Source organism: Brassica napus, chromosome C7 (genome assembly GCF_020379485.1).
Source record: "Brassica napus cultivar Da-Ae chromosome C7, Da-Ae, whole genome shotgun sequence".
In the NCBI taxonomy this organism is placed as follows: Eukaryota; Viridiplantae; Streptophyta; class Magnoliopsida; order Brassicales; family Brassicaceae; genus Brassica; species Brassica napus.
Window position 1 is genome coordinate 15,602,487 of NC_063450.1, and position 25,951 is coordinate 15,628,437.

Sequence of the window (25,951 nt, forward strand, 5' to 3'; positions counted from 1 at the left end):
AAGGACCCAAATATATTAAGGACAATGTCAAATTTTATTTCGGACAAGTTAGATATGCACTAACATGTTATACACTTTTGTATTTAATGAGAACAACGCATACGATATCTAGACTACATCAGCAAAGAAAAACTTGAAATTATTTCATCAAAACAGTTCCAAAGGTATAGTTAATTATCTTTTGTTCTATAATTATCAATGCAAGATTTATAGATATAATTGTTCTAGACACCTATAAGCACAAACATTCAAAATCTAAATCAAATTTTGAATCATTCAAAAAATCATTATATAATAAAAGTATTTTATATAACACAATATTATTAAAATAGTAAATTGACTAAAACCCTCTCTACATTATAAAAATGTCCAAAAAATTGTTTGATCAGGTGATTCTTGAGTTTGCTATTTGGAATTGCAATCATAGCATTTGCTTATTGTAACTATGAGTTAAGTGTGACCTAAATAATATTATCTTAAATTTAACAGTTTACTTACAACCTGCAAGTGAAATGGAATTTCACAGATTTTTGAAACACTTACTAATATTTTGATCAGAAATAAATTCTGCCAGGCTTGATGTTTCTGCAAAATTTAACTCTGAAGTTTATAAGCTCATTGCTACAATTATTATTATATATAATTGGTTATAAAAGAACTGATTACAAAAAGAGGAAAACTTTTGCTACGTTCGCTCAAGGGGTTAAGAGAAAATTTCTTGGATCAAACCAGACAAGATGAGTTTCTCTAAGTCAACTACAGCTTGATGAGTTTCATCGATCTGAAACTCACTTCTCCAACCCAAATCCCAAACTCCGCTTGTCATCTCTTTTCTCTTACTATATAGATCCTTTTCCAAGACCATGTGTATGCTCTCTTTAACGAAGCTGCTTTGATTTAAAAACGTGTCTCTGTAACTTCTGAGGGAGTCAAACCCATCACAGACTTCCATTAACAACTCATCAATGTGCAAAGAGCTTCTCAAGAGACAAGTTGGTTCGGTAATGAGAAGAAGGCTTCTGCGTCTGGCTACTTCTTTGGCAAAGTCTAGTGCAAGTCTTTGGTCTGAGATTACATTGCTGTCTCTACCCTGACAGGTTTTTTCTTGGCTTCTGTTAGTGTTGGTTTTGAAGTCAAAGAGATTCTCTGCGTAGCTGATGAAATCTGAGGAGTTGGATAAGAATGATCTAAGAGAGGTTTCTTGCTGAATTGTGGGAGCACAAGAAGTAACTTCTCCGCTGTCGCAATGGCCTTCACAAGAACAAAAGTAACATAGTTTATTATTATTATTTTTTTTGTCAATTACCACCATATATTAAATCTAGTTTGGACCATAGGCTCTAAGTAACATAGTTTATATATACGAGGAGATTTTTAAGAGAAACAAAATTTTGAAAACATCCTAAGATTTAAGAACTTTTGTGTAGTACTAACCTTGAATGAGAAGCTCTGAAGAAGTGGTTTCCTCTGCAGAAAGTTGGTTTATTGATACACGCGTGTCTTGTGAAGAACTTGAGTTATTCTCTGAAGCGAGGTCATTGTCTCGTTGATGGAGTTTCTTCTTTGGCTATACGAGAAACATAGTTATTAAAAAATATTTAAAATTAAGAAAATGAAAAAATAATGCAATGAGGCTAGTGACAAAGATTTGCTTACACTTCGTTTACTAGCTTCACCGGACTTCTTTAACCGACTATTGCTTTTCTTCTCATCACTACTTGAGCTTGGGCTTGAGCTCAACCTGGAAGGCTGATTCTTGTTTCTTGACGTGTCTGAAGAACCATTTGATTTCTTGTGTCTCGCATGATTGGCAGGTGGCTTAAGAGCGCTTCGTCTGTCTTTACCTTCAATGATATCGTCTTTCTTCACATAAATCTTTTTGATGATTTCCTTTGGTTTTGCTTCTCTTGTTACAGCTTTGGCATTGCTCGGTGACAATAGCTTCATCACCTTACCTTCATTCTCTTCTACTTTCCGCACCATTTTGTCTTTCTTAGTCGGACTCGATGGTAATTTCATTGTGTTGCTGCTGCTTGTTTTACTCCCTCCCTTGGCTTGATGATCTTTTCTCTGGTTGATCATTCTTGGATGAACCTCACCTTGCATCCTCGGTTTCTTCGGTAAAACCGGTCTTTTGTTGCCCGGTTTTTCGTCTTGTACAACATTCACAGGTTTGATGAGTACTACTATACTTGAGGGATTCTCACTCGGAATCTCTTCAGGCAAAGAGTGTAAAACAGGTTTTCTTGTAGAGTTGCATCTAACAGTTTCAGGACTCTCCTTCTCCTTCCTCTTCAGCAGCTTCTCTTGTCTTTCTGGTGAGACATTTACAATAACTGGCTTATCGATATGTTTCACCATGCTAATGTTCTGTACTTGAGGAGATACATCCAGACCCATAAGCCTAGCAATCAAACTTGGAGGTCTCCTTGGAACATCAGACGACGCAGACGATTTTGTAGAGCCTGAAACCATAGAAGATTGGCTTGAGCTCGTTGATGAAGACGCAGCTCCAGAAGAGGAAACAAAACCACTTCTAGCAACGCGAGTCTTCTTAGTCTCTGTGTTAGTTGTTTGTGGAAGAAGATTCTGCCTGTGAAAGCTTTCTCTTATCACGTTTCTTAGCTCATCATAACAATCTCTCGATGCTGCATTCTCTTGAGCCATCATCCTTTTCTCAATACGCTCTCCAAATCTATCAGACATCGATCTCTGAAACCGCAAATCGCATCTTCCATCTTTAGTAACCCTCCCTTTCTGCTTGTTATCAGCTTCTTGAATACTACTAAGCATAGCTAAAGACTCCTCCAAATCAAGCGCTCCTCTTAACAAACCTTTTGCTATATCCTCAGGCCTCACAGTCTCATAGCTTGACCCTTTGGAATATGAATCAATCGCAACGTTCAGTTTCTGAATCCCTTTAGATACTTTCAAGAGCTGCAATGAAGAAGAAGGAGCAGGAGCATCCTCTGTGCTCTTCCTCGGTGCCGTTTCGGATCTCTCTTTGGGTTTGGAAGGATGGTCAAATCTTTGGTTAGTACCACTACATATGCTATTATATCTCTGTTTCTTGATTGCGCCACGTTCAACAACTCCTCTTGGATCATCGCACATTATGAATGATCTGTAAACTCCTGATCTTAATTTCCCTTCAGGCATTGTTTTATACTCTGCAACAAGAATCCAAGAAAAACTTGGTCAAACTCTCATAAACATTTTTTAGGATCTTTAAGACGGATCAAACACTAATTAGTTCTGAACTTTCGATCTGGTTTCACTAGGGGAGAAAAATAAAAAGAAAAACATGTTTCTTGTTTTCTTAAAAATGAATGTAAATACAAAGACAAAGAAAAACTTACCAGAACTGGAACTTTTTCAACAGATCGTCTTCCTCTGAACCAAAGCTTGTCAGATTTTATCAAAAAATTCCCAAGAAACTCTGTAATGTGAACTCAAATGAAGAGATTTCGATCAAACACAACGAACAGTCTTTTTATTGTTTGCACCGCCTGCAAGTGACAACAAGGAAGAGAGAGAGAGAGAGAAAAAAAAAGGAAAAAAAAAGCGAGTCAAACTCAAGATCCAACTTCTAATGACTTGGTCGAGGTTTCTTGAGTTTACACGATAGGGATCCTCTGATGACAAGCGGATTCAATGTTTCTGCAGAGATTTTGTCTTAAATGAATTGAAATCTAAACACCATTGAATTTTATCTTCATTTTTTTCACTATATGAAGAGATGGGAAGATGAAGCGAAGGCTCCACGTCCTCATAAGTATGGTTTCAAAAAAGGACAAATCTACCTTCTGTTTTTATTTAACTAACCAAGCTTTTCTCAGTGTTCCAAAACAAAAACAAAATAATCAAGCTTTTCTCTTGTTTCGTTTGTTTATTTGTTTAATCATCTATCTTATTAAAAAGAAACCTATGAAAATATATTATGTATTATTAACGATTTGTACCACTAAAATATGTGAATTCTTAGATATTCATTTAGAATAATGTTAAATCAATTTATCACTAATTTTTTTTTTTTGACGAAAAAAGGGTTAAACCCGGGTATATTAAAGACACAGACCTAACCCCCGGGTGCGAGGTGCAACCCACAGATGGATCCTCTCCCGGGTATTCAAATGGACCGTAAGCATGGGCCCATATCCGTGTGGCCACATGTGGAGCTAATAATTTCGCACTAGAGGGGAGTCGATCTCTGGCCTGGACCAACAGGGCAACTCCTCCTCTAGTGGAAACCACTAGACCACCATGGTTAATTTATCACTAATTTACTTATAATATCTTTTATTTTTTAAAAAATATTAAAAATATGTTTTATTTTTAAATAGCTAAAATCTGCTGAAAAATATAACAAATTTATTAAGAAAAATAAAAAAATTATGTTAATATAATAACTTAAATCTTTTTTATATTAATGCATATAAAATATATTTATTTAAACTGAAAATACATTTCATCATATCAGTTTAAAATAATTAAACTATATAACATTTATAGAAATATTAAAATATTTAACATAGTTTAAAAAAATTTATGTCTACAAATATATTATATACATCATAAACTAAATTTTATTATAAAATAATTAAATTTATTTACGGCGCGGTCGGATCAGTGGATGTTAATAATCAATCTTTCATAATTGTGCCAATTTTTTTTAATTTTAGTCAATATTATTACAGATTTTTTTGTGTTTCAAAAAAAAGAGGTCAAAATTATCAGTGCTACTTAATTTGCTGGCAAGAGAATCAAATGTTCAGTTACAAGAAAAAGGAAGAGAGAATAAAATGTGAGCTAAAACAATAAAAAAAAAGAAAGAGAATATTCTCTTTAAGAAATAAAATATATTTGGGAATAACTCTGCTGGTTTATTTATTTATGAGCCGCAGAAAAAGATGTCAAACAGGTTTACCCATCCCGTACCACAGTGGGTTAGTCGTTGAGCGGGTTATAGCGGGTCTGTCCCGCGGGGACTGCGGTCTCCAAAATGCTGGCCCAAACTCGTACCGCAAAATATATAGGCCTTCGCGGGGCGTCCCGCGGGACGCCTCTTTATCAAACCGCCTACTACAGATTTTTCCATGAATGTTCAAGTAGAAGAGTTGTGTAAGAGTGTTGAAGAGAGCTCATTTAGCTACACTAAAAACTTATGAAAATCAATTCCACAAGGCTCTGTTTGTGTTGGCGTTCTTGAGTTAAAAGCCTTCTTTTGTTATCAGCATAAGCTTTTGTTGAGTTTGAATCTGATTGAGTTGTTGTCTTTGTAATAATTTGGTTCAAGTGTCGTATGTCTTTATCAAACCATTTCTCTTTTTAATTATTTGGATTGCAAGAAAATTTGTGAATCACTTTACCAAATTATACAAGGGACGTGATATTCAACTAACTTTTCTCCTAAACAACACCATTATAACCAAATTTAATTTAAGGAAAACACCACTTCACAATACTTAAAACAAAACCAATCAACTTAAACAAAAAATATCACATTGTAATAAAGCAATTCATAGTTGTGTGTAATAAAAAGAGAAAACCAAATCAGAACACCACCAGAGCTCGAATCGTCATCGCTGGAGCTGGAGTCGTCATCGCCGGAGTTCGAATCATCATCACCGGAGCTCGAATCATGCATCATTGCCGGGACTCCTTATGTTTTCTAGGGAAAAGTCACAAAAATCGCATTTTCTCGTTTTTTTAGGTAAAATAAGAATGAAGAAAAAAATACGGGTCCATGTAATCCCGCATGATCCGTTTTGGTCCATCCCGCAAAAGATCCAGTCCCGCAAAGATCCATCCCGCGAGGTCCGCAAATTTGCGGACCTAGAAAATCTCGTCCCAATACCGTACGGCGACAATCTTTTAAAGGTCAGGTCCGCAGTCCAGATTCATGATTATCATCCCGCAAACAGCCTTAATAAGAAATAATAATTCTAAAAAGATCAGATTAATTATATATTTGTAGTTTAGTTCTGATCCATGTCACGTTGGATGTTGATTGGTATTAAACGGCAGGTTTAAATTTAAGAAATATTAATATACTAGGATAAGATCCGCACATTTATATGAAAATTTTTTAAGAAATATCGTATAGAAAATGAAATTTAAATTATTGATCGAAATAATTTTTTTTGGCTCTTAAACAATTTTTTAAAAACTTTTTTGTTAACTACATAATTTGTTTACTAATGAACTGATCTCATTTTTAAAAATATTTTAGGTCAAAAATTTATTTATCATATAAAAACCTAACGTTTAGGCCGAAGAATCTCATGCCTACTATTTGGTTACAATGAAACTATATCTACTCAGTTTTATATCATGATTTAGCAATTTAAAAGTTAATTATGGTTATGAGAAGTTTACGTTCACGTGTCAATCTTATCTATCTTCGATATTTTTCTCATTTTTGTGTCATTTTGATTATTTGCTCGATATAAATATTAATTTTTGAGTTTATTCTCATTTCTTTCTTTTATTTTGGCCTGAGATTTAGAAAATGTTTAAGATTCAAAATTATTAAAGATAAACATACTTAAGTTAAGATATGCGCCTTGTGCAAAATAAATATTTTATATTTATTACTTATTTTATATTTTTGTGCATATTATGAAATAATAAAATAATAATTATATATTAAATAACTAAGAAATCAGTTACTATTATGTTATAAATTGGCTTGCATATATAAATCAAATGACCGCTCTTGTATATTCGCAATCATTTTAGAATAAATAAATCAAAACAATTAATCTTATCTATCATATGTGATATATAATTAAATCAAAACGATATGAAATATATTAACATAAACACCTATTAAAATAAAATTATTTGTTTATATGATTTTATTATCATTGTATCTTATTACAAAAAAAATTTAAAATTGATCACAAAAGTTTATGTGAGACTTTAATAGTTTTAGTAATTTATACTCATTTTGAAAAATTCAAAATAAAACATATTAAAAAAAAATCTAAAATTTTAATATATGGTTAATATAATTGTGTAATTTATTTTAATAATAAAAAATTAAAAAAAAATTATAGAAAGTATACAGATTATTAGCAAATTTTCATTATTTAAAATCATTAATTGCTATATATATATCATAATCACATTAGGTACTTCCGTAGGTTTTATTTAAGGAAATAATATATAATAAATTTCAATTTGATAAATTAATGGCCCATAATGAACATACTATATAATATAACATTCTTTAGCAATTTAATTTTAGACTAACAAAATTCTCAATTGATTTTCAAGTCGCCACGTAAACAAATTAACATTCTAGTTAAGTGACAACCTATCAAGACATTTTTTTAATTAGTAACTACAGGTTCTAAACTTTTTAAATGTTTCCCTATTAATATATAGGGGATGTTAAACCATTGATCATTAATTTTTTACATAATAATTTTAATAATTTTAGTAATTTTGTCGTTTTTAAAAATTCAAAATATAACATAAAAGAAAAAATCTAGATTTTAATTTTATAGCTAATTTGATTGTTTAATTTATTTTAATAATGTAAAATTAAATTAAAACAATGGATGAGATATAAATTGTTATCAAATCTTTATTATTAGAATCATTAATTGTCATATATATATATATATATATATATTAGTCATATTTGGTAATTCCGTAGTTTTTACTTAATGAAAGAAAAGAAAATAGTAATTGTACACTTTAATTAATTTTATGATTAGTTTAATGAAAAGTATAATATATACTTAATTGGACTAACATATTTTCTAAGGATTCCGAATTTCATTTTGGTGATGACACATGGCTATACTTAAAGATTGTAATGTTTCTCAATTAATATATAAGGGATAGTGTAAATGGCTTTTAAAAAAATTATAATTTGGAAGCTAGAAAACTTTGTATATTAATTTTTATAAATTTGAAGGACAAAGTCGATGTTTTACTGATTTATGATATCGACTCTGGATAAGCCAATTTTACAAGGGCTTCCACTAATCATAATGGTGATGATGTGTTGTAAATGTTCAGGTAGGGTTAAACAAGTGGAGGATAAATACAAGAAAATGCAAACAACAAAAGACATTGGATTTCCTTGCTAAATAATTGGGTGTGATCAATATTCCCATTTTAGAGAATCCCATTTCAATGACACTTTTTGTCTAGTTTCTCCACAATTGTGCACATGATTAGGTTAACATTTATTGAAGAATATCACAATTCTTTATCATTATTATCCAACGACCTCTCAATTTATATCTTAATAAATTAACTTAATATAGTTTTTTGTACATGGGTCATTAGTTATAGTTAATTCTAGTGGCGAAACTAGACAATAGAGGTTTGCTAGTTGCGATTCCACACCTGAACATGAGTTTAAAATTCGTACTTCAAGATGAGTTTTATAATTTGTTAACAATGGTATTCACTTCTAGAATCTCTCAGTTTATACTTTTGCTATAAATTTGAGGAATAAGATAATTCCATCTCTATGTATAGTCAATTTCAATGTAATTGCTTCATTTCCCTGACAACCGGTAAACAATAGTGGTCGATGTTTGACCTAAACAAATCGGTAGCATTAAAGAAAGGAGGGACTTTTCAAATTCAAAAGTAATGAAATGGAATGAAGTTTTGAATTTAACACATTTATTAGAGTTTACAGAAGTCGGAAACACATACACTGAGTATGACCCGTGACAAGAAATAGCAAACAAGTCAATTCAAAAATTACCACAATTATGTTTTCTTATTATTTATACTTTAGCTATGTTCCTCTATCTAGAGCTGGGAACTTAATCATTATCGGGGGTTCCGCTCCGATTGATCCGCGCGGATGCGGACTGAGTGATTTGAAAAAATTGATTCGGAGTGCGGATACAAGTCGAGTGTTTTTTTATGCGGAGCGGTGCAGATCTGTCAAAATTCAGCTGTGGATATTCGCCAACCTACAAAAATAAAATTAAAAAAGAAGATTTTTTAAGAAAAAATAATGTTTTTAATAAATATTTAAAAATATTTATTTAATTTTAATTATAAATTGATTATCATTATTATTATTATTAATAAAATATTTAAAATAATAGTTTTATCATTATAATAAATATCACATGCTGGTCTAGCGGATCACCCGCGGGTTTAAACGGGACGGGTGCAGGTTTTGTATATTCTTCTTGTGGGTTAGGTAAATCAAATTTTTTGAATCGGCAAAATCATTCAATCTGTGGGTGGGGCGGGTTTGATCCGCAACCCAAAGCTAGGTTTTCAGAAATGCGTCAGAAAAAAGTCATGTACTCCTAGTTTTAAAGAGTATCAGTAGTTATAAATTACCAAAGGATTGATTTTCTTTTTTTGAACACAAGGATTGATTTTTTTTTGTGCAACACCAAAGGATTGATTAAAACTTGAAAATAAAGGTGGAAGAGAATTAATATAGTCACATGGTTCTTGCAAACCATGACCGCCTTTGTTGCGCAATAAATGCAGATGCCATTCTTTAGTTACTTTGGGTGCAAGCGTGAAATTTTTGAACGTTTTTATTTTATTTTCTTTTATAGCAAAGTTGAATAAAGACCAGTCATGTGCAGTGTTGGCTTTGGATTCACATTGCATACTGAAAGGTTTCTCATTCATTTAAGTTTTCTGCAACCTAAATTTGTATTATTAAAAAAGAAGTATTCATTTGAAAATGTTCTTACTTTATTAATTAAATTCTCTATTTTTTTGTTTGTTTTTTTCGGTTGCATTTATGAAATATCATAAAACGAATAAAACTGCCTAATTTATTACTTGTCTTTTCAGTTACATTAATGAAATATGCTTAAATGAATTTAAACTTCCTATTTTATTGTTTGTCTTTTTCAGTTACCTTAATGAAATATCTTTAAATAAATTTGGACATAATATCATTTAATCAACCAAAAAGAACTCATGAGTTATCCTTACGTGCATAATTTTAATAATGAAAATTTTTAAAAAACGTGCATCATTAAAATGTTACCTAAAACATGCAGCACTAAATGATAACATGCATCAATAAAACTAAAATTTGACTTACACAATTGTACGGATATTATTTTCAGTTGATATTATTTAAAAATAATTATTTATTCAAAAAATATTTAAGAACGGCTATGTTATTAAAAATTATATGTTATTATTTGCTCATAACTCATTTGTCATTTGTTAAATTGTTAGAAAGAAAATTTTAGCATAATATAACTCAGTTGTCATTGGCTAAATTTATGGTTTTTATTTATATTTATTATTATTTAATTATAATATTTTTATTTTATATTTGAAAGATAAATAAATTTTCTTTCAAACAATATTTTTGTCAATGTATTTTTTAAAAAATAATCAATTTAAATTGTTATTATCATTGAATATAATTATTTTTGACATAATTTGTATTTTCGTTTACATCAAAACTTATCATATTTTAGGATAATTTTAGTTTAAAATGTAATTTTCATATTTTTCAAACAAATTCTAAAAATTAATTTTTTAAAAAAATATTGAGTTGCATTTCAAATAAAAAGGTAAAGATATTAAAAATATTATAATTAAAATATGTAAAATTTAATATAGTTTTAAGGAAATGGTCAAAATAAAAAAAATTACACTTTAAAAAAATCATGATTTTTGTTAACTGGGCGGATCATTATTTATATGATATCGCACGCGAAAGAAAAATTTATGTTTTTACAATTATCTAATTAACTCTATATACTCATTTTTTAATATTTTTATATGATATCACACCTTCGTAAAAAATAGATAGTTAAAGATGCAAAAACAAAATATGTACTTAATAAATATAATATGAACGAATATTGCAAATACATCATTTAATAAAATAAATAATTAAAACTGAAAATTCATATCCGAGTCAGGGTTTAGTTTACTAAGGCCATGAAAAGCTAAAAACAAAAAAAAATATTGATAAATGAGATATGCATCCCACTTGGTAGTGAATTATGTACATATAAAAAGATAGGGAGACTTGATCTAAGCTAAAATCAGGCATGGACAAATTACAATAACCGGAAAATCAAATCAAACTGAAAATAATTATGAAGTACTGAACCGGATTATCATAAATATATAGTTTTTTTTTAAACCATTTTGGATGTTCGAATCAAACCAAAACCAAACTGAAAACCAAATGGTTATCCGAATAACCAAAATATAATTGTGTATTTAAAATATTAGCTATATTTAGATTTAAAATAGCCAAAATATATTTTATAAATCTACAGATATTAAGCATGCATAGAGAAAATAATCAAACCAACCATGTATTACACAATATTTTACCCGAAATATCCTAAATTACCAAACGAGCCGTAACCAAACATATAGCCATTTTGGTTTTTAGTCGGACTCCAACTTCACTACCCAAACTGAACTAAAAACCAAAAGAATTTAATCAAAATCGTTATGAAATGACTCTTTATATATATATATATATATATATATATTTATATAAATACCCAAATATATGGAAACCAAAATACACAAATCAATTGTAGTTGTTTTACGAGAGTAATTTGATTTTTTAACTAATTAATTTTAATAATAGTTTCATGAGTTTTATATTTTTCATAGGCAATATATATATATCAATATCTATACTATTATTTGCGAAGTAAATTTTTGCAACGGAGCTCTCACGTTAAAAGTTAGAGTGGTTAATATCAATTATACCCTTAATAAATTAAATATATAAATTAATAAAAAATAAAAACGAATTTTATTTTTTAATAATATAAGTGATTAAAGCTAAGAATTATCCAAAATCTAAAAATATATTTAAAAATAAAAAGATAATTTCTGTATATATTATAATAAGATAATTCTTATTATATTGTGTTGTTATCTTATATATTGTATTGTTATCTTGAAATAATATTTTTCTATTATAAAAATTGAAAATTAAGATATGAAATTATTTATAATTAAATATTAATAAAAAGCATTTGTATAAATAAAAATATTTGTCATATATAAATAATTTGATGTTTTATTTAATTTAAAAAAAAAAAAATTATCATATAAAAAGATAATTTCTGTATATATTATAATAAGATCATTCTTATTATATTGTGTTGTTATCTTATATATTGTATTGTTATCTTTAAATAATATTTTTCTATTATAAAAATTGAAAATTAAGATATGAAATTATTTATAATTAAATATTAATAAAAAAACATTTGTATAAATAAAAAAATTTGTTATATATAAATAATTTGATGTTTTATTTAATTTTTAGAAAATATCAATAAAAATTTATCATTTTGGGTTTTGAATTAATAAAACATAAACTAATAAATGTTCACAAAAAATTAGGCCCGCATGTGCGGGCAAAACACCTAGTACAATACTAAAAGCACAATATAAGCCTTGGAGAAGCATGCCACGTGGGATCAAAAAATCAACCAATAAAAACATTTTTTTTTTGCCACGTCAGAACAGAGTTGTCTAGATAAAATGGGCTTCGGTGTGGTTTCCAAAAAATTTATCGTGGCAAGTCGAGCCCGACAATTCCAATTCCAATTCCAATTCATCTTCAACTTCTCCATTCTCTGTAATCGCTCTATCTTCCATCTCTGTAACCCCCTATTAATCAATGATGCTTTTTATACCTTCTGGTTGGTTTCATTCCAACTTCCGTTCATCCTCCTCCAATATAAATGGCTTCGTCTAATCCTAAATCCTATCAAGATCGAAACCTAGCAGTAAGAGCGGCTGAAACCACTAATCGTCGTAGAACTCCTTCTGATCGATGAGCAGGTATGACATTGACTTCCTCTTTTTATTTTTTTACGAATCAATTCCACTGACCCATCAACTTCCTAAAAATTGCTAGATTTCTGTTAGTTAAGATCCAGTTCCACTGTGGTAACGATTTAGTCCCTCTGATTAATTGTTGGTGTGGTATTTTTTTATTTTTTAATATGACGTTAGTAAAATCACATCTCACCCTTCACTTCAGTAGAGAGGTTTTAATGAAGTTCACGATATTGAAGAGTTTGTCAAAGTTGGGAAAAGTGTTAGAGGTGAGATTTGGTTTCATTTTTAGTTTTAGTTTGTTTTACTTTTCTATTTCTTAATCTCAGATAATCTTTTTGTAGGCTGTCCATATTATGCTGCCTGGTCATTGGCGGAGAATGCAGAACTGGTTTTTTTCCCTTATTCATACATAGTTAATCCTGTCATTCGAGCAGGAGTTGAAGTAGATCTGAAAGGAGCGATTATAATATTTGATGAAGCACAGTAAGCTTCATAACCTTTTGTGTAGGTTTAATATATTTGCACTTATATATGAAACATTAGTTGGCAACAAGTTTCTGATGTTGGTGGTTAAGTCCATGGACTAAACACTTTCTCTGTACATAGCAATATGGAAGACATTGCTCGTGAAGCAGGAAGCGTTAACTTGGACGAAGAGACTCTTTTCAGTATATAAAACTCAAACCATCTCTGCATTATTCATGGTTCTGTTCACTGACTTTTACTTTACTAATGTGGCTTTATGTTATACAGAATTGCAGAGTGAACTGGAACAGATGAGCGTGCCCCAGCCAATGATATATCAACCTTTATATGAAGTAGTAGAGGTAATTCATTAGCGGCAAGATAATATTCAGAGGTACGATTAATGACTACTTTTTAATATTGAGTGTTCTATGGTTTTAGGGATTGATAAGCTGGATTGGAAGAAAAAAGGATTCTCTAGAAAAACATGATTTTCAGCACTATTTCTCTAGGTAGGTTGAAAGTCTTCTTCCGATCATCTCTTTACTTTTAATTTGAAAAGGTTCCAACTGTATCAATATTCTTGGTTTCTTATTTTCCATGAGAGTTGTTTTGTTGCAAGTGTAATTTGTTAGAAGCAGGCATATTTATATGCATTACTCTATATAAAACTTTTGGCTGTTTATCATTTAACAGCTGGACTAGGCAGCGTGATTCTTGAGAAGTCCACCATGAAAACATTGACAAGTCTGTTGCTTTTGTTCTGTTTGTGATCTAGAAGCTGTTTCTTTTTTCACAGGATGGCTTATTTGCGTAGCTAATGAGGGCTCTTTGATGGTGTTATAGTCTACGGGAAGTCTGGAAGCCCAGTTGATCATATGAGTTGCTTTGGAGATGTTGCAAGACGCTTTCAGGAAACCGGTAAGATTAAAAACAGCACTCTTATTAAGGCCTTAAAGCAATAGATTCAGTTTTCTGTTTATAAATGAACAATCAACTTAGAACTGCTTTTCTTGTGTTGTATGAATTTGCAGATCTAGATGAAGCCACTAAAGGGAAACAATACATCCACTCTTGCCTTAGGTACTTCCATAATGATTTCGATGTTAGTTTTATCTGATCACTGAGGACGTTGCCTATATTTTTCTACCAATGACCAATTGTAGTGATCTATTATCAGCTTAAAGTATGTACTCTTTAAACTCTGCTTTGATTCCATTTCACTTTCCATATTTTGTTTGAGGAGGGAAAATATTGATGGTCAGTCTCGCCAGAGTTTGATTATATGAGACCGAGATCATTTAGGTTATCATTGTAATGAAGATCTATTACTTTTTGATTGTTATTGTGTGTAGAACCTGTCAGAACTGGTTTAGATTGAAATGTTCTGATGTGTGCTGCTCACTTTGCTATGTTCTTTCAGGTTCTTTTTCCTAAATTCAGAAGTTTTCCTCCATTGTTTGAGAATACACTCGTGAGCTGACCCTTGCAAGTAAGTTTCTCTTATTGGCTCTATTTTATATATCGTGTGTTGTCAAGTTAATATTTTTTTGCTTTGCCTATCAATCACATGTAATTTTTCTCTTCTCATGAAGACATGGGATTACATACTTAATTTTGGTCTACTTCTCTGAAGCTCACAAGTCCAGAATTGTATCAGGTTTTTCTCTCCTTTGGTATCTATGACTAACTATCTGGATAGGTCTCTAGACGACTTGAAACTGGTAGTTTGCTTATTACTACTGTTTACTAGGTCAACTAGAATTATTAAATTGCTGCTTTGTTTGTTATGATGCATATACGCAAGTATCACGCTCATTTACTGCAAAAGACGTTTGGAATGAAGATGAGGATTGCAGCCTACTGGCCTATCGTCTTGCAGAGAATTGTTGACAGCATCTCAATGCATCTTCACCTCTCTGTGAATTATCTGGTCAACAGTCGCTTTCAGACAGAGATCATAGCTGAAATGGTGGATTTTGGAGGTGGTGGAAGAGTTGAGAGGATGCTGCGAGGTGATGAGCAAGAGAAGGAGATAATGAAGAGCCGTATCGGTCTCTTGAAGGATAGTGTTGAGGTCGTTTAGCCATTCCTCTTGGTTAAAACAAAATTGGCTTCGGTTTTCGTAAAGTTTGTGTTATGAGTGGCTTCGGTTTGATTGGTTTTCTGATGTCTTTTTTTTCCTTTATTTTAGGAAGTGATTGCGTTATCAATCTTTGCAAGGAGATAACAATGATTCAAACACGATGGTATAGTTTACGTGCAATAATTGAAGTTCTCATTATTGTAAGAATTATTTGTTTAGCAAAACAAAAAAAAAACAAATAGAACTTGCTCACCTCCTAGCGTTGTGAAGTTTAAATAAAAACCAAACCAAACCAACCGATCCCACAACAGACAAAAACTCAACAAAACCAAACCAAATTTGATTCAAACCTAAAGGAAACAGTTTATTTATTCCAAAGTTTTGTACTGAACCAAAAGGGAAATTCAGCGACTTATTTTAGTAGGTGATAATGTGGAAATGCAATTCCGGACATATATTTATCCATCTTATTAAAATTTGAAGTACAAAAGATATAACATTTTATAGTTGAAAAAAAAAGAAAGAAATAACATTAATATTTCCTTTGAAAACTATTGAACAATGCTTAAGATTATTTGATTCTCGTGTTTATTTTATTAAACCGGTGAAATTGCTAACAGTTATACATTTAGTAACCGGTCATACCATATTTATTATCTAAACATGTTAATTTGAGTTATGGCATTTGTCATGTTTTTCGTAGATCATAATACCGGTTTAGTTCATTTTATTTTGAAGACTGGTTATTGGCAAGATTTGAAGCATTTGTCGTCAGCTCCCCCTCCAAGATCGTTATCCCCATCTCTGCAACACATGAACAAATCAACAATCATAAGAAACTGAACCGTTCAATAATCGTAATAAACTGAACCGAAATTTAAACAGTTAAATTTTTTGAATCAGAATACATAAATACCAGCTATCTGTAAACATTTAAGATAGTATTATTTTTCTATTCTCAACAATATTTTCTAAAATGTATATCAACATTTAACGCATAAAAAGTTATGCTATAGAGAAATATTCGAGTGATATAAAACGAGATCTAAAAAATATTTGAAATCGTTTTCAAATTTGGATATATTCAAATCTGAATTTTAAAATAGAATAATATATATTAAATGGTTATTTAAAATAATATATAAAAATGCAGAAATCGTGAAAAAATCGTTACATAAACGGTATTTTGGTTATTTTTTAAAACTTGCATATTATCTTTAAAGGAAAGAATATATTCAAACATGAAAAAAATATCTTAATATTTCTCAACATAGTGTTTACAAAATCCCCCAATATATCATTCTCAAATAGTAAACCAAAATAATTAATCCTATTAAAATCTAATTTATTACTGTACATGAATATTAGTGTTATTATTTGAAAAATAAAATGTCTACATAATTAATTAATAATGCTAATAATTTAAAATTTAATTATACAAGTAAGTACCAAAGTTATTGTTTATTCATATCCATTTCTCATAACATTTTCTCAGAAAACAAATAGACTATTATAACATATACTTTATTGGTCTTAGAATACCTATTGGTCATAATCTTATAATACATGATCCTTTCTTTCATTCTTCTCTCGACAGAGCATACAACTGCACTGCACTGATCAAAATTATTACACATTTATAAAATTATATATTTATATGAAATAAAGGTAATTTACCTATACTTCAAAAAATAATTCAAAATCAATCAGACGATATATAAGAAAATATATAATATACATAAAATGATAGAATTTTTATATTTTATTAAATGTAAAGTATTTTAAATTTTAAGAAAGATTTAAACATGGTTACATATATAAGACATTTAATATGTTAACATAAATTATTGATATTTCAAACAAAAAAATATATCAAAACAAATAAATGATGTAATATTAAAAAGAAACAAACTTAATTTTTTTAAAAAATCTAATGTTTAATGTTTATAGACAAACAAACCGCGCGTAACGCGGTAAAATCTCTAGTCACAATACTAAAAGGCCAATATATTGAGCAGAGAGCATATCCACATCATCTAAAAAAATCAACCAATTGAATGTTTCTAAATTGCCATGTCATTCTTTTGTTAATCGAGATAGATTGGCCCATTTTTAACGAGCCCGAGCCTCTTTCTAAATACACTGCTTCCGAGTCGTCTCCGTCTCTTGGCCTTCAAGATCATCGCTCCTGCTTCTGCAATCCAACGCTACCCAATCGCACTCATTCAATTTTGTTCTTTACACCTATCTTAATAAGAGATGTTATCCTTCGACCTCCCTTTCTTTCTCTTATATAAACCTTACATCAAAGCTTTCGATATAAACCCTACAGCTTTCATCGAACAACTATATACGACCTCCATACAACAAATTGCATTACAAAGTCGAAAGCCTTAGATAGTCAATGAAACTCTGATGCTGTGTTATTATTTCCTATCAAAGCGAACCAAGTAAGATCTCCAAACACAATTATATGTGGTTCATTATCCTCTTACTCCCTTTCGATCTCTCTGTTATATTTTTTAAGACATTTTTATCTATGATTTCAGTTTCCAGACTTATATGTGGTTCATTATCCTGCTGTTCTTTTAGTAACCACAGTGAACACTAAAAATATTGGAGGTAAGAAGTTTCCATATTTCGATCAATAATATCTTGATTGTCAACATCTTACAAAGCAAGAAAAAACCGATCCTTCTAACCAACATGGAAACTTCTGCAGCGGAGCTACACAAATGGAGCTAGAGATCAAAGCAAGTTAGAAAGCTATTCTTAGAATCTAAGATCATTCAAACGGGAGGCTTAGAGAAGAACTACAAGCGGCTCTTTAGAGTCTACGATGTTACTTATCCACAACCGCAGAGTTACTCTTCATCTCATCAAAGAAGATTGATTTCTGCAGCGACAGATCTATCCAACTGGCTTCTCCTCAGCGAGATAACATGAGGGTTCACTACAAGATCAAAAGAGTGAACAGAGTCTAGAGTCTAAACACTAAGAAACGTACTTATGACTGGATACTGTGTGTTGTGTGTTTATAGATAGAGTTGATGTCATAGGCAATTGATGAAACAATAGACAAAGAACAAGTTGGAAAAACTACAGATCTAGCTAATCGGGTAATTATTGAAATTTCAGTCACAAGATACACACAGAGCTTTCGTTTGTTTTCTCAATATTCTTCAATCTAACTAATTCCTCAGTATTCTGCTATTCTTATAGGTGGTCGATGAGATTACAGTTCACAGGTTGGCTTTTCTTAAGTAGTCAAGTTAAAATTTGTCAAGAAAATATTACAAATGGTTTAAAACTAACTTTACCTGCTTCTTTCTTAACAGGTATGTATCTTCATCTCTAAAACGCAGGATGGCTACAAAAAAATGATGTTCCCACTACAGTCAATAAAAAGAGGCACGTGTATGTAAATAGACATGACGGTTCAAATTACTTACTTTGATCTATTAAGTTTATGAAGAATAGATAATTCATTCTTTTCGGTGTTCAAATATTATTGCAGCTTGGAATTTACTGAAGTGGATGATCTGGAGAAGAGATTGACTACATCTCTCTCCTTCTAAAATTGACCTTTTTGTGGTGGGTAAATTTGCTTTTATTCTGATTAATTGTATCTCAGCCAGAAAAAATATGATTATGTTTAACAGGATTTGCTTGGTGTTTACCACATTATAACTTCATTGTAACATCAGCTCATTCGTTCTAATCTAACCAATACAAAAATTGTGTGCTATGGCCAATGTTTTGGTCCTCCTCTCTAATTTGAAGTTGAGTTTGAGCGCTAGAGATATGGATATGGAGATGGAGCTAAGGCTTCGTCGTGGTGCTTATGATTCTTCTTCTGTGATATAACATAGGTCTCCAATTAGTAACCATTACTCTTCTTCCCCTGTGAGGCAACCACCTCCACACGGGTTCGAATCTTCAGCGGCTATGGCAGCTGCGGTGATGAACGTGAGATCCTCGGGGTTTGCTAGACGCATTTTGAGTTTTAAACCAGCTCTGGTAGCTTCTTTGAATGTCTCGGAGTGAGGATCGCCTAACGGGAAGCTCGAGTGGGGAATGCAAAGAGAGGAGCAGATCGGGTATGTGTCTTGGTCACAACCAAAATTCTGTCTTTTACTCTGGGTGTAGTACATTAGTAAGAAACCATGGAATCAACTTTCAGGGTGAAAAATTGATTCAAAGTCACTGTGAAGTTCATGGATTGTTGTTATCAGGCCGGAAGCTTTATAATCAAGTACGAAGCCGTGGATAAAGGTAACTCGGTTTGTAAGTTCTCTATATTTTAATAATTATTTCACCTATATTCAGAAATACTCCGGTTTCTTTCAGGAACCGAACTTCTTAGGTGAATTCTCAAGTGTTAACGACGATAACAACTCCGATGTGATATATTATATGTCCAGAAGAAGCATTGAACAACAAAAGCAAACGATGCAGCAGCAGCATCAACTGTCTCCGTCAGGATTTGGAGCAACACCTAGCCTCGCAGGCGTGATGCAGTTTGCGGACTTTGGTCCGAAAGTGGCGTTGAACCAGACCAGTAACCAAGATGATCAAGAAACCTGGATGGACCCAATTTATTTCTTGAAGTTACCAGTCTTAAATGATAAGATAGAGGATCATAACCAAACCCATAATCTCATGTCTCAAGCAGGAGGTGAATGTGAAGGAAACATAGTCAACGTGTTTCTTGAAGAAAAGGAGAATCAAGACGATGAAAACAACAACAACTCCGTGCAACTCCGTTTTACTGGAGGAGAAGAAGGAAATAGAGAGAACAAGAATGATTTGACAAAGGAGTTGAAGAGCAAGAGGAAGAGAACAAGAACAGGCAAGACAAGTGAAGAAGTAGAAAGCCAACGAACGACTTATATCGCATTAGTTAAAGGAACCGTATGAAGAAAATGAACGAGCATCTTCGTGTCCTCAGGTCTCTTATGCATGGATCCTACGTTCAAAGGGCATCATAATAACGCATATACTTCTTTTTGTATTCATATATCTTAAAACATTTTTTAATATGCATGTATATAACATGGATATCAAGCTTTGATCATAGGTGGAGCAATAGAGTTTGTGAGAGAGTTGTAGCAACTTCTACATTGCCTAGAGTCACAAAAGCGTCAGATAATCCTCGGAGAAACCAGTAATAGGCAAATTGTGAACATGACCACGACAATGACTTCTTCTTCACCAATAACTTCAGTTGCTAACCCACAAATTATTACTGGAATGTAACTGTACTAAAGGGTGGATGAGGAGGGCTCTGGGAAGAAACAGCACAGAACAAGTTGTGCTTGGCTGATGTGGAGGTGGAGCTGCTGGGTTTGATGCCATGATCAATAAGAAGACCAAAGACAACTGATTAAGACTATTGCTGCGGATCTTCACGATGCATGATTAACATTTTCCATGATTTTTAGTTTGCTAAGCTCTGCTTCAAACTTTTCCGTTTCAATAATTATATCTCCTTTTGCATAAGTTGCCTACTTAGCTATTGGAAGCTTAAGTGAAAAACATCATCAAAGATAACAAATTAAATATTAAAAACAACTAATATTTACCATATATACAATGATATAGAATACAAAAACATCATCAAAGATAACAAATTAAATATTAAAAACAACTAATATTTACCATATATACAATAATATATAATACAATAACAAAACATATTCTTGAAAATGATACTGAAAGCATATCTCTGCAACAAGTACAATAAAAAAAAACTAAAGATTGCTTGACAGACAAGTTATTACTACAAAAACACAAACATAACAAAAAAGACATCCTAATTTTCCACGGCAACAAGTCCACATATGATTAACAAACCCAAACAAACGTAGCTTACAATATATAGTTTAAGACAAATAACAAATAGGTAAATAACTCTTAATTGGCGGTCGCTTCTTAATAAGCATTGACACAACCTATGGTTACAAAATATTGACACTCTCTTCAACACGATTATACTAATCCCACATGGTCCTTCAACCATAAGGCAACTAAAATATATAACAATGTGAAATCATTGTTTGTTATGAGATTGTTTTTCCTATTGATTTTGTTGTTTTATTTTATGGGAAATTATTGTCTATGCATTACTATTTAATAATGCATAGACAAATTTTAAATGGTTTCAGTTCTAAAACAGTTATCAATCAACGATTTTGTAAAATTTACGTTAAACAATAATAATAAATGCAGGTGCATTATTGAACAAATTTTATTTGTTCTGATGTGTTTACTTATATGGAATTTTGATCCCTAAACTGTTTCAAATCTTATACAGAAGTAAATTTGCTAAACATAATAAAAGAAAATTTATTCAAACTATCTTCCTAATTTTACTGTGATAGTCAGGTTACTCTTTTTCATTTCATGTAATAGAAACTTATTTGAGATTAATATAAATAAAATTTTAAAACGATAAATAAAATTTTAAAACTAATTTTTCTCATTTATACAAAAGATTTACCATGAAAGTAAAAATAGTAAGTTGCAATTGATCAAATAAACACAATTAATCTAAAATTAAGATGATAATTTACATGTGATAAAATATGAAAAAAAAAAAGAGTTTATTATCCGCGCGTAGCGCGGAAAAATGATCTAGTAGAACTAATCATTTGATTACCTAGAATACAGTTGTATCATTCACCTATATTAATGGGCTAGAAAAAAATACTTTTGAAACCAATTCTCATAATAAAAGTGTAGTTTTCCGTAGTTGCAAGTATAGCATATTATTGTAGATTATAGCTCATTTTAGGTGTTTTATCTTTATGATATAGGCGTAAAATATAAAGTTTTATTTGCTAACATAAATTAGTATTTATAATTGTTTCGTAATTTTTAATCTGTAAAGTTGTTTTAGAAAAAGAAAGGAAAAAAATTTGCCAATTACACCAAATATGGTGGAAACCATCCGATATTTCAATGTATTAGAATATGTAGATTACTATGCTACGTTTATGTTAATACATACTACATATACGAATCAACAATTAATACAGCGACAACATCATAATCATGGTTAATTAATTTTAAGTTTAGTTAATGGGGTCAATCTGTAATATAATAAACTTAAAACCAACTAAAACAAGCCCGACCCGCCCCAACTTGCTAAATCCGACCAGACTGCGATTTACCTTAGGATTTTTCCCAAATCAAAAGTTCTGGATTATTAAGAAAATTTGATTTGGGGGAAAATAGTAGTCGCACTGAGAGAGAAAGAGTCAATTTTAGAGACAGAGAGTGTCGATTCCTTTAATATTCCTTCGTAACACAAAGAGAGTGAATCAATTCTCTTTGGAGAGAGAGAGAGAGAGAGAGAGAGAGAGAGAGAGAGAGAGAGAGAGAGAGAGAGAGAAAGAGAGAGAGAGAGAGGTAACAATGTCTATGTCTTTCATAATAAGGTAACACATACTTGCCATACAACATGGAAGTGTGAACTCATCAAAATCCATGTCATTGTTGAAACTATGTTGGAACAAATCAAAAAGAAACCTGATATGAGTGCTCCAATGATTAGAGAAGAGTTGAGGAATAGGTTCAACATCATAATCTTTTATGAGCAAACAAAGATAGCTAGGCGTATTGTTCTCGATAAGCTTCAGGCTTATGAACTCTAAAAAAATTTTCTTATGAACCCTAAATTTTTTGATTTGGGCAAAAATAAGTGACTTTAATCCAACACGGGTCGGGTTTAAGAGTTGGGTTAGGTCATGTCGGATTTAGTTAATCGGTTTGAAGTTTATTATATTACGGATTGACCACATCAATAAGTCATAAAATCAATTAAACCTGATTATGATGTTGTCACCATATTAATTGTTACTTCGTATATGTTGCATGTATTAACATAAATGTGGTGTAATTATCAACATATTCTAATATTGTTGGCATAAGGTTAAAGTGACTCGAAGAACAAGCTACCTTAATCCTATTGAGTTGTGGATAACTAAAGGATTAAGGAAATATGGAAATATGGAAACTATTGATACAAATAGGATTAGGAGTTATCTAGTTCTATATAAAGAGTTTGATGTATGGTTATCATAATTATGAGTTGTGTGATTGAGAGCTTTAGTTTTTGAGTGAGTTTTCTAAAGCTTAATAAAGAAGAATGTTCTTTATATCTTGATCTTTGAGTTCTATATTTGGTATCAGAGCTGCGTTAATCACATCCGACGAAGACAACCACCATGAGCGACGTGAAGGAAGAAACTAATGGAACCAAACGCGATGCTGGACCCTCCTCCATCAAACTTCCGATGCTTACCTCCTCAAACTATACTGTCTGGGCAATGCAAATGAAAATCGCGCTCAAAGTAAACAAAGTTTGGGAAACCATCGAACCAGGCAACAAATCCGAAGAAATAAACAATATGGCTATAGCTTTATTGTTTCAATCCATACCTGAAGCTCTGATTTTACAAGTCGGAGACCTAGAAACGGCAAAGGCAGTATGTGATGCAATCAAAGCTAGACATGTTGGAGCTGAGAGAGTAAAGGAAGCTAGGTTACAAACTTTGATGGCCGAATTCGATCGATTAAAGATGAAGGAAGGAGATACAATTGATGTTCTTGTTGGAAAACTATCGGAGATATCTTCGAAATCAGCTTCCTTCGGAGAGATAATCGAAGAACCAAAACTTGTGAAGAAATTCTTGAAAAGCTTGCCAAGAAATAAGTATATACACATTGTTGCTTCACTTAAACAAGTACTCGACCTAAATATAACAAGTTTTGAAGACATCGTCGGTAGATTGAAAGCATACGAAGAACGGATCAGCGAAGAGGAAGAAGATCTAACGATGATAATGGGAAGTTGATGTACGTCAACTCTGAGTCAAGTCAAGAACAGTACAACAACGGCTATGGCGGAAACAGAGGTAGAGGATGAGGAGGTCGCTCTGCCTGGAGAGGAAGAGGCCGTGGCCGTGCTAGCACGTTCCAAAGCCAACGGGAAGCTTACCGACAGGGAAAAAAACATAGAGGTTCGAGATACTTCTCACATTACGTGTTTTCAATGTGATAAACTTGGACATTACGCAAGTGATTGTCCCGATAGGTTGCTTAAACTCCAAGAAACCACTGAAAAGAAGGATGAAGATACACAAGATGCTGATGAGTTAATGGTGAACGAAGTAGTCTACCTTAACGAAAATAAGGTGAATCTTAGAAAGTTTGAGACTGGTCAAGAGAACGTATGGTACCTTGATAACGGAGCGAGTAATCATATGAGTGGGAACAGACTATTTTTTCGTGATCTTGACGAATCCATTACATGGAAAGTTCGTTTCGGCGACGATTCTCGAATTAATATAAAGGGAAGAGGCTTAATTAGGCGAGAGAAAGATCCTAAACAACGTCTAATATATCCCGGGCCTGAAGAGTAATATTGTGAGCTGGGGACAAGCAACTGAAGCAGGCTGTGAAGTGCATATGAAAGAAGATACACTAATGTTGATCGATAGACAAGGAGAGCGGATGATACAAACCACGAGATCAAAGAACCGTCTATACAAAGTAACCCTACAAGCCGATCAACTCCAATGTCTGAAGATATCATCAACAACTAATGACTCTATGTGGCATGCTCGCCTTGGGCATATCAACACCGAGACGATGAAGCTAATGATCAAGAAGGAACTCGTTGATGGCATACCTGATATCACGATCAGCAAAGAGACGTGTGTCTCATGTTTACTCGGGAAGCAAACTAGGAAAACTTTCCCTCAAGCGACGTCCTATCGAGCCTCTCAACGACTTGAACTCATCCATGGGGACCTATGCGGACCTATTACACCTTCCACGCCATCTCAGAAGAGATACATATTTGTTCTCATTGATGACTACTCCTTAGAGAGAAAAGTGAGGCTTTTGACAAGTTCAAAAGTTTCAAGACGATTGCTGAACAAGAAACTCAAACCAAGATTTAAACGTTTAGGACTGATAGGGGTGGTGAATTTATATCTCGCGAGTTCCAAGATTTTTGTGATAAAAACGGCATCAAAAGACATTTAACGACACCATATTCTCCTCAACAGAATGGAGTGGTTGAATGACGAAACCGAACCTTGTTTGAGATGACGAGAAGCTTGATAAAACATATGAGTCTACCAAATTATATGTGGGGAGAAGCGGTTCGACATGCCACTTATCTGATCAATAGGGTTGCGACTAGGTCACTTGAAGGAATGACTCCTTATGAAGCCTTAAGAGATCGAAAGCGTAACCTTAAACACTTGAAAGTATTTGGATGCGTATGTTATGCAAGAACAGAAGCTGCAGGGAGAAAAAAGCTTGATGACAGATCAAGAGCACTGGTGCATCTAGGAACGGAACCCGGTTCCAAGGCTTACCGTTTGTTAAATCCAGTAAGTAAACAAATCGTGGTTAGTCGTGACGTTCTCTTCCTCGAAGAGAAAGAATGGAACTGGAGCGACCCTGTAATGACTGAAAGGCGTGATCAGCAGGGAGAGTTTGCGATTACTTTAAGAAGCTCAAACATTAGCGATAGATCCTCTGTTCCTATCGATGAGGAAGATATCGAAGATGATCAAAGCA

General features: G+C 32.0%; 2 protein-coding genes and 1 long non-coding RNA gene across 17 annotated transcripts; 2 read left to right on the top strand and 1 right to left on the bottom strand.

Annotated features, from left to right (window-relative positions):
* Positions 1 to 601: 601 nt before the first annotated feature.
* LOC106430294 lies at positions 602 to 3,804 on the bottom strand. Its single transcript, XM_013871082.3, has 4 exons — positions 3,360 to 3,804; positions 1,657 to 3,170; positions 1,435 to 1,567; positions 602 to 1,251 (listed from the first exon to the last, which is right to left on the bottom strand). Exons 2-4 carry the CDS (start codon positions 3,157 to 3,159, stop codon positions 704 to 706), a joined length of 2,184 nt encoding a protein of 727 aa, XP_013726536.2. The 5' UTR covers positions 3,160 to 3,170; positions 3,360 to 3,804; the 3' UTR covers positions 602 to 703.
* Positions 3,805 to 12,481: 8,677 nt separating this feature from the next.
* On the top strand, positions 12,482 to 15,606 carry LOC106430292. 15 transcript variants are annotated; one of them, XR_007326498.1, is made up of 11 exons: positions 12,482 to 12,801; positions 12,878 to 13,067; positions 13,143 to 13,284; positions 13,408 to 13,469; positions 13,555 to 13,628; positions 13,708 to 13,778; positions 14,066 to 14,187; positions 14,301 to 14,571; positions 14,690 to 14,758; positions 14,862 to 14,926; positions 15,074 to 15,559. It is a non-coding gene; the product is annotated as an uncharacterized LOC106430292 (long non-coding RNA). The 15 variants fall into 15 exon arrangements; XR_007326499.1 differs by having other exon boundaries at positions 12,488 to 12,801; positions 13,004 to 13,067; XR_007326507.1 differs by having other exon boundaries at positions 12,491 to 12,801; positions 13,004 to 13,067; positions 13,143 to 13,305; positions 14,301 to 14,349.
* A 2,230-nt stretch (positions 15,607 to 17,836) lies between these two features.
* Positions 17,837 to 20,423, top strand: LOC125590328 (transcription factor FAMA-like). Its single transcript, XM_048763790.1, has one exon. The coding sequence runs from the start codon at positions 19,769 to 19,771 to the stop codon at positions 20,270 to 20,272; it is 504 nt and encodes a 167-aa protein (XP_048619747.1). The 5' UTR covers positions 17,837 to 19,768; the 3' UTR covers positions 20,273 to 20,423.
* The last annotated feature ends 5,528 nt before the right edge of the window (positions 20,424 to 25,951 follow it).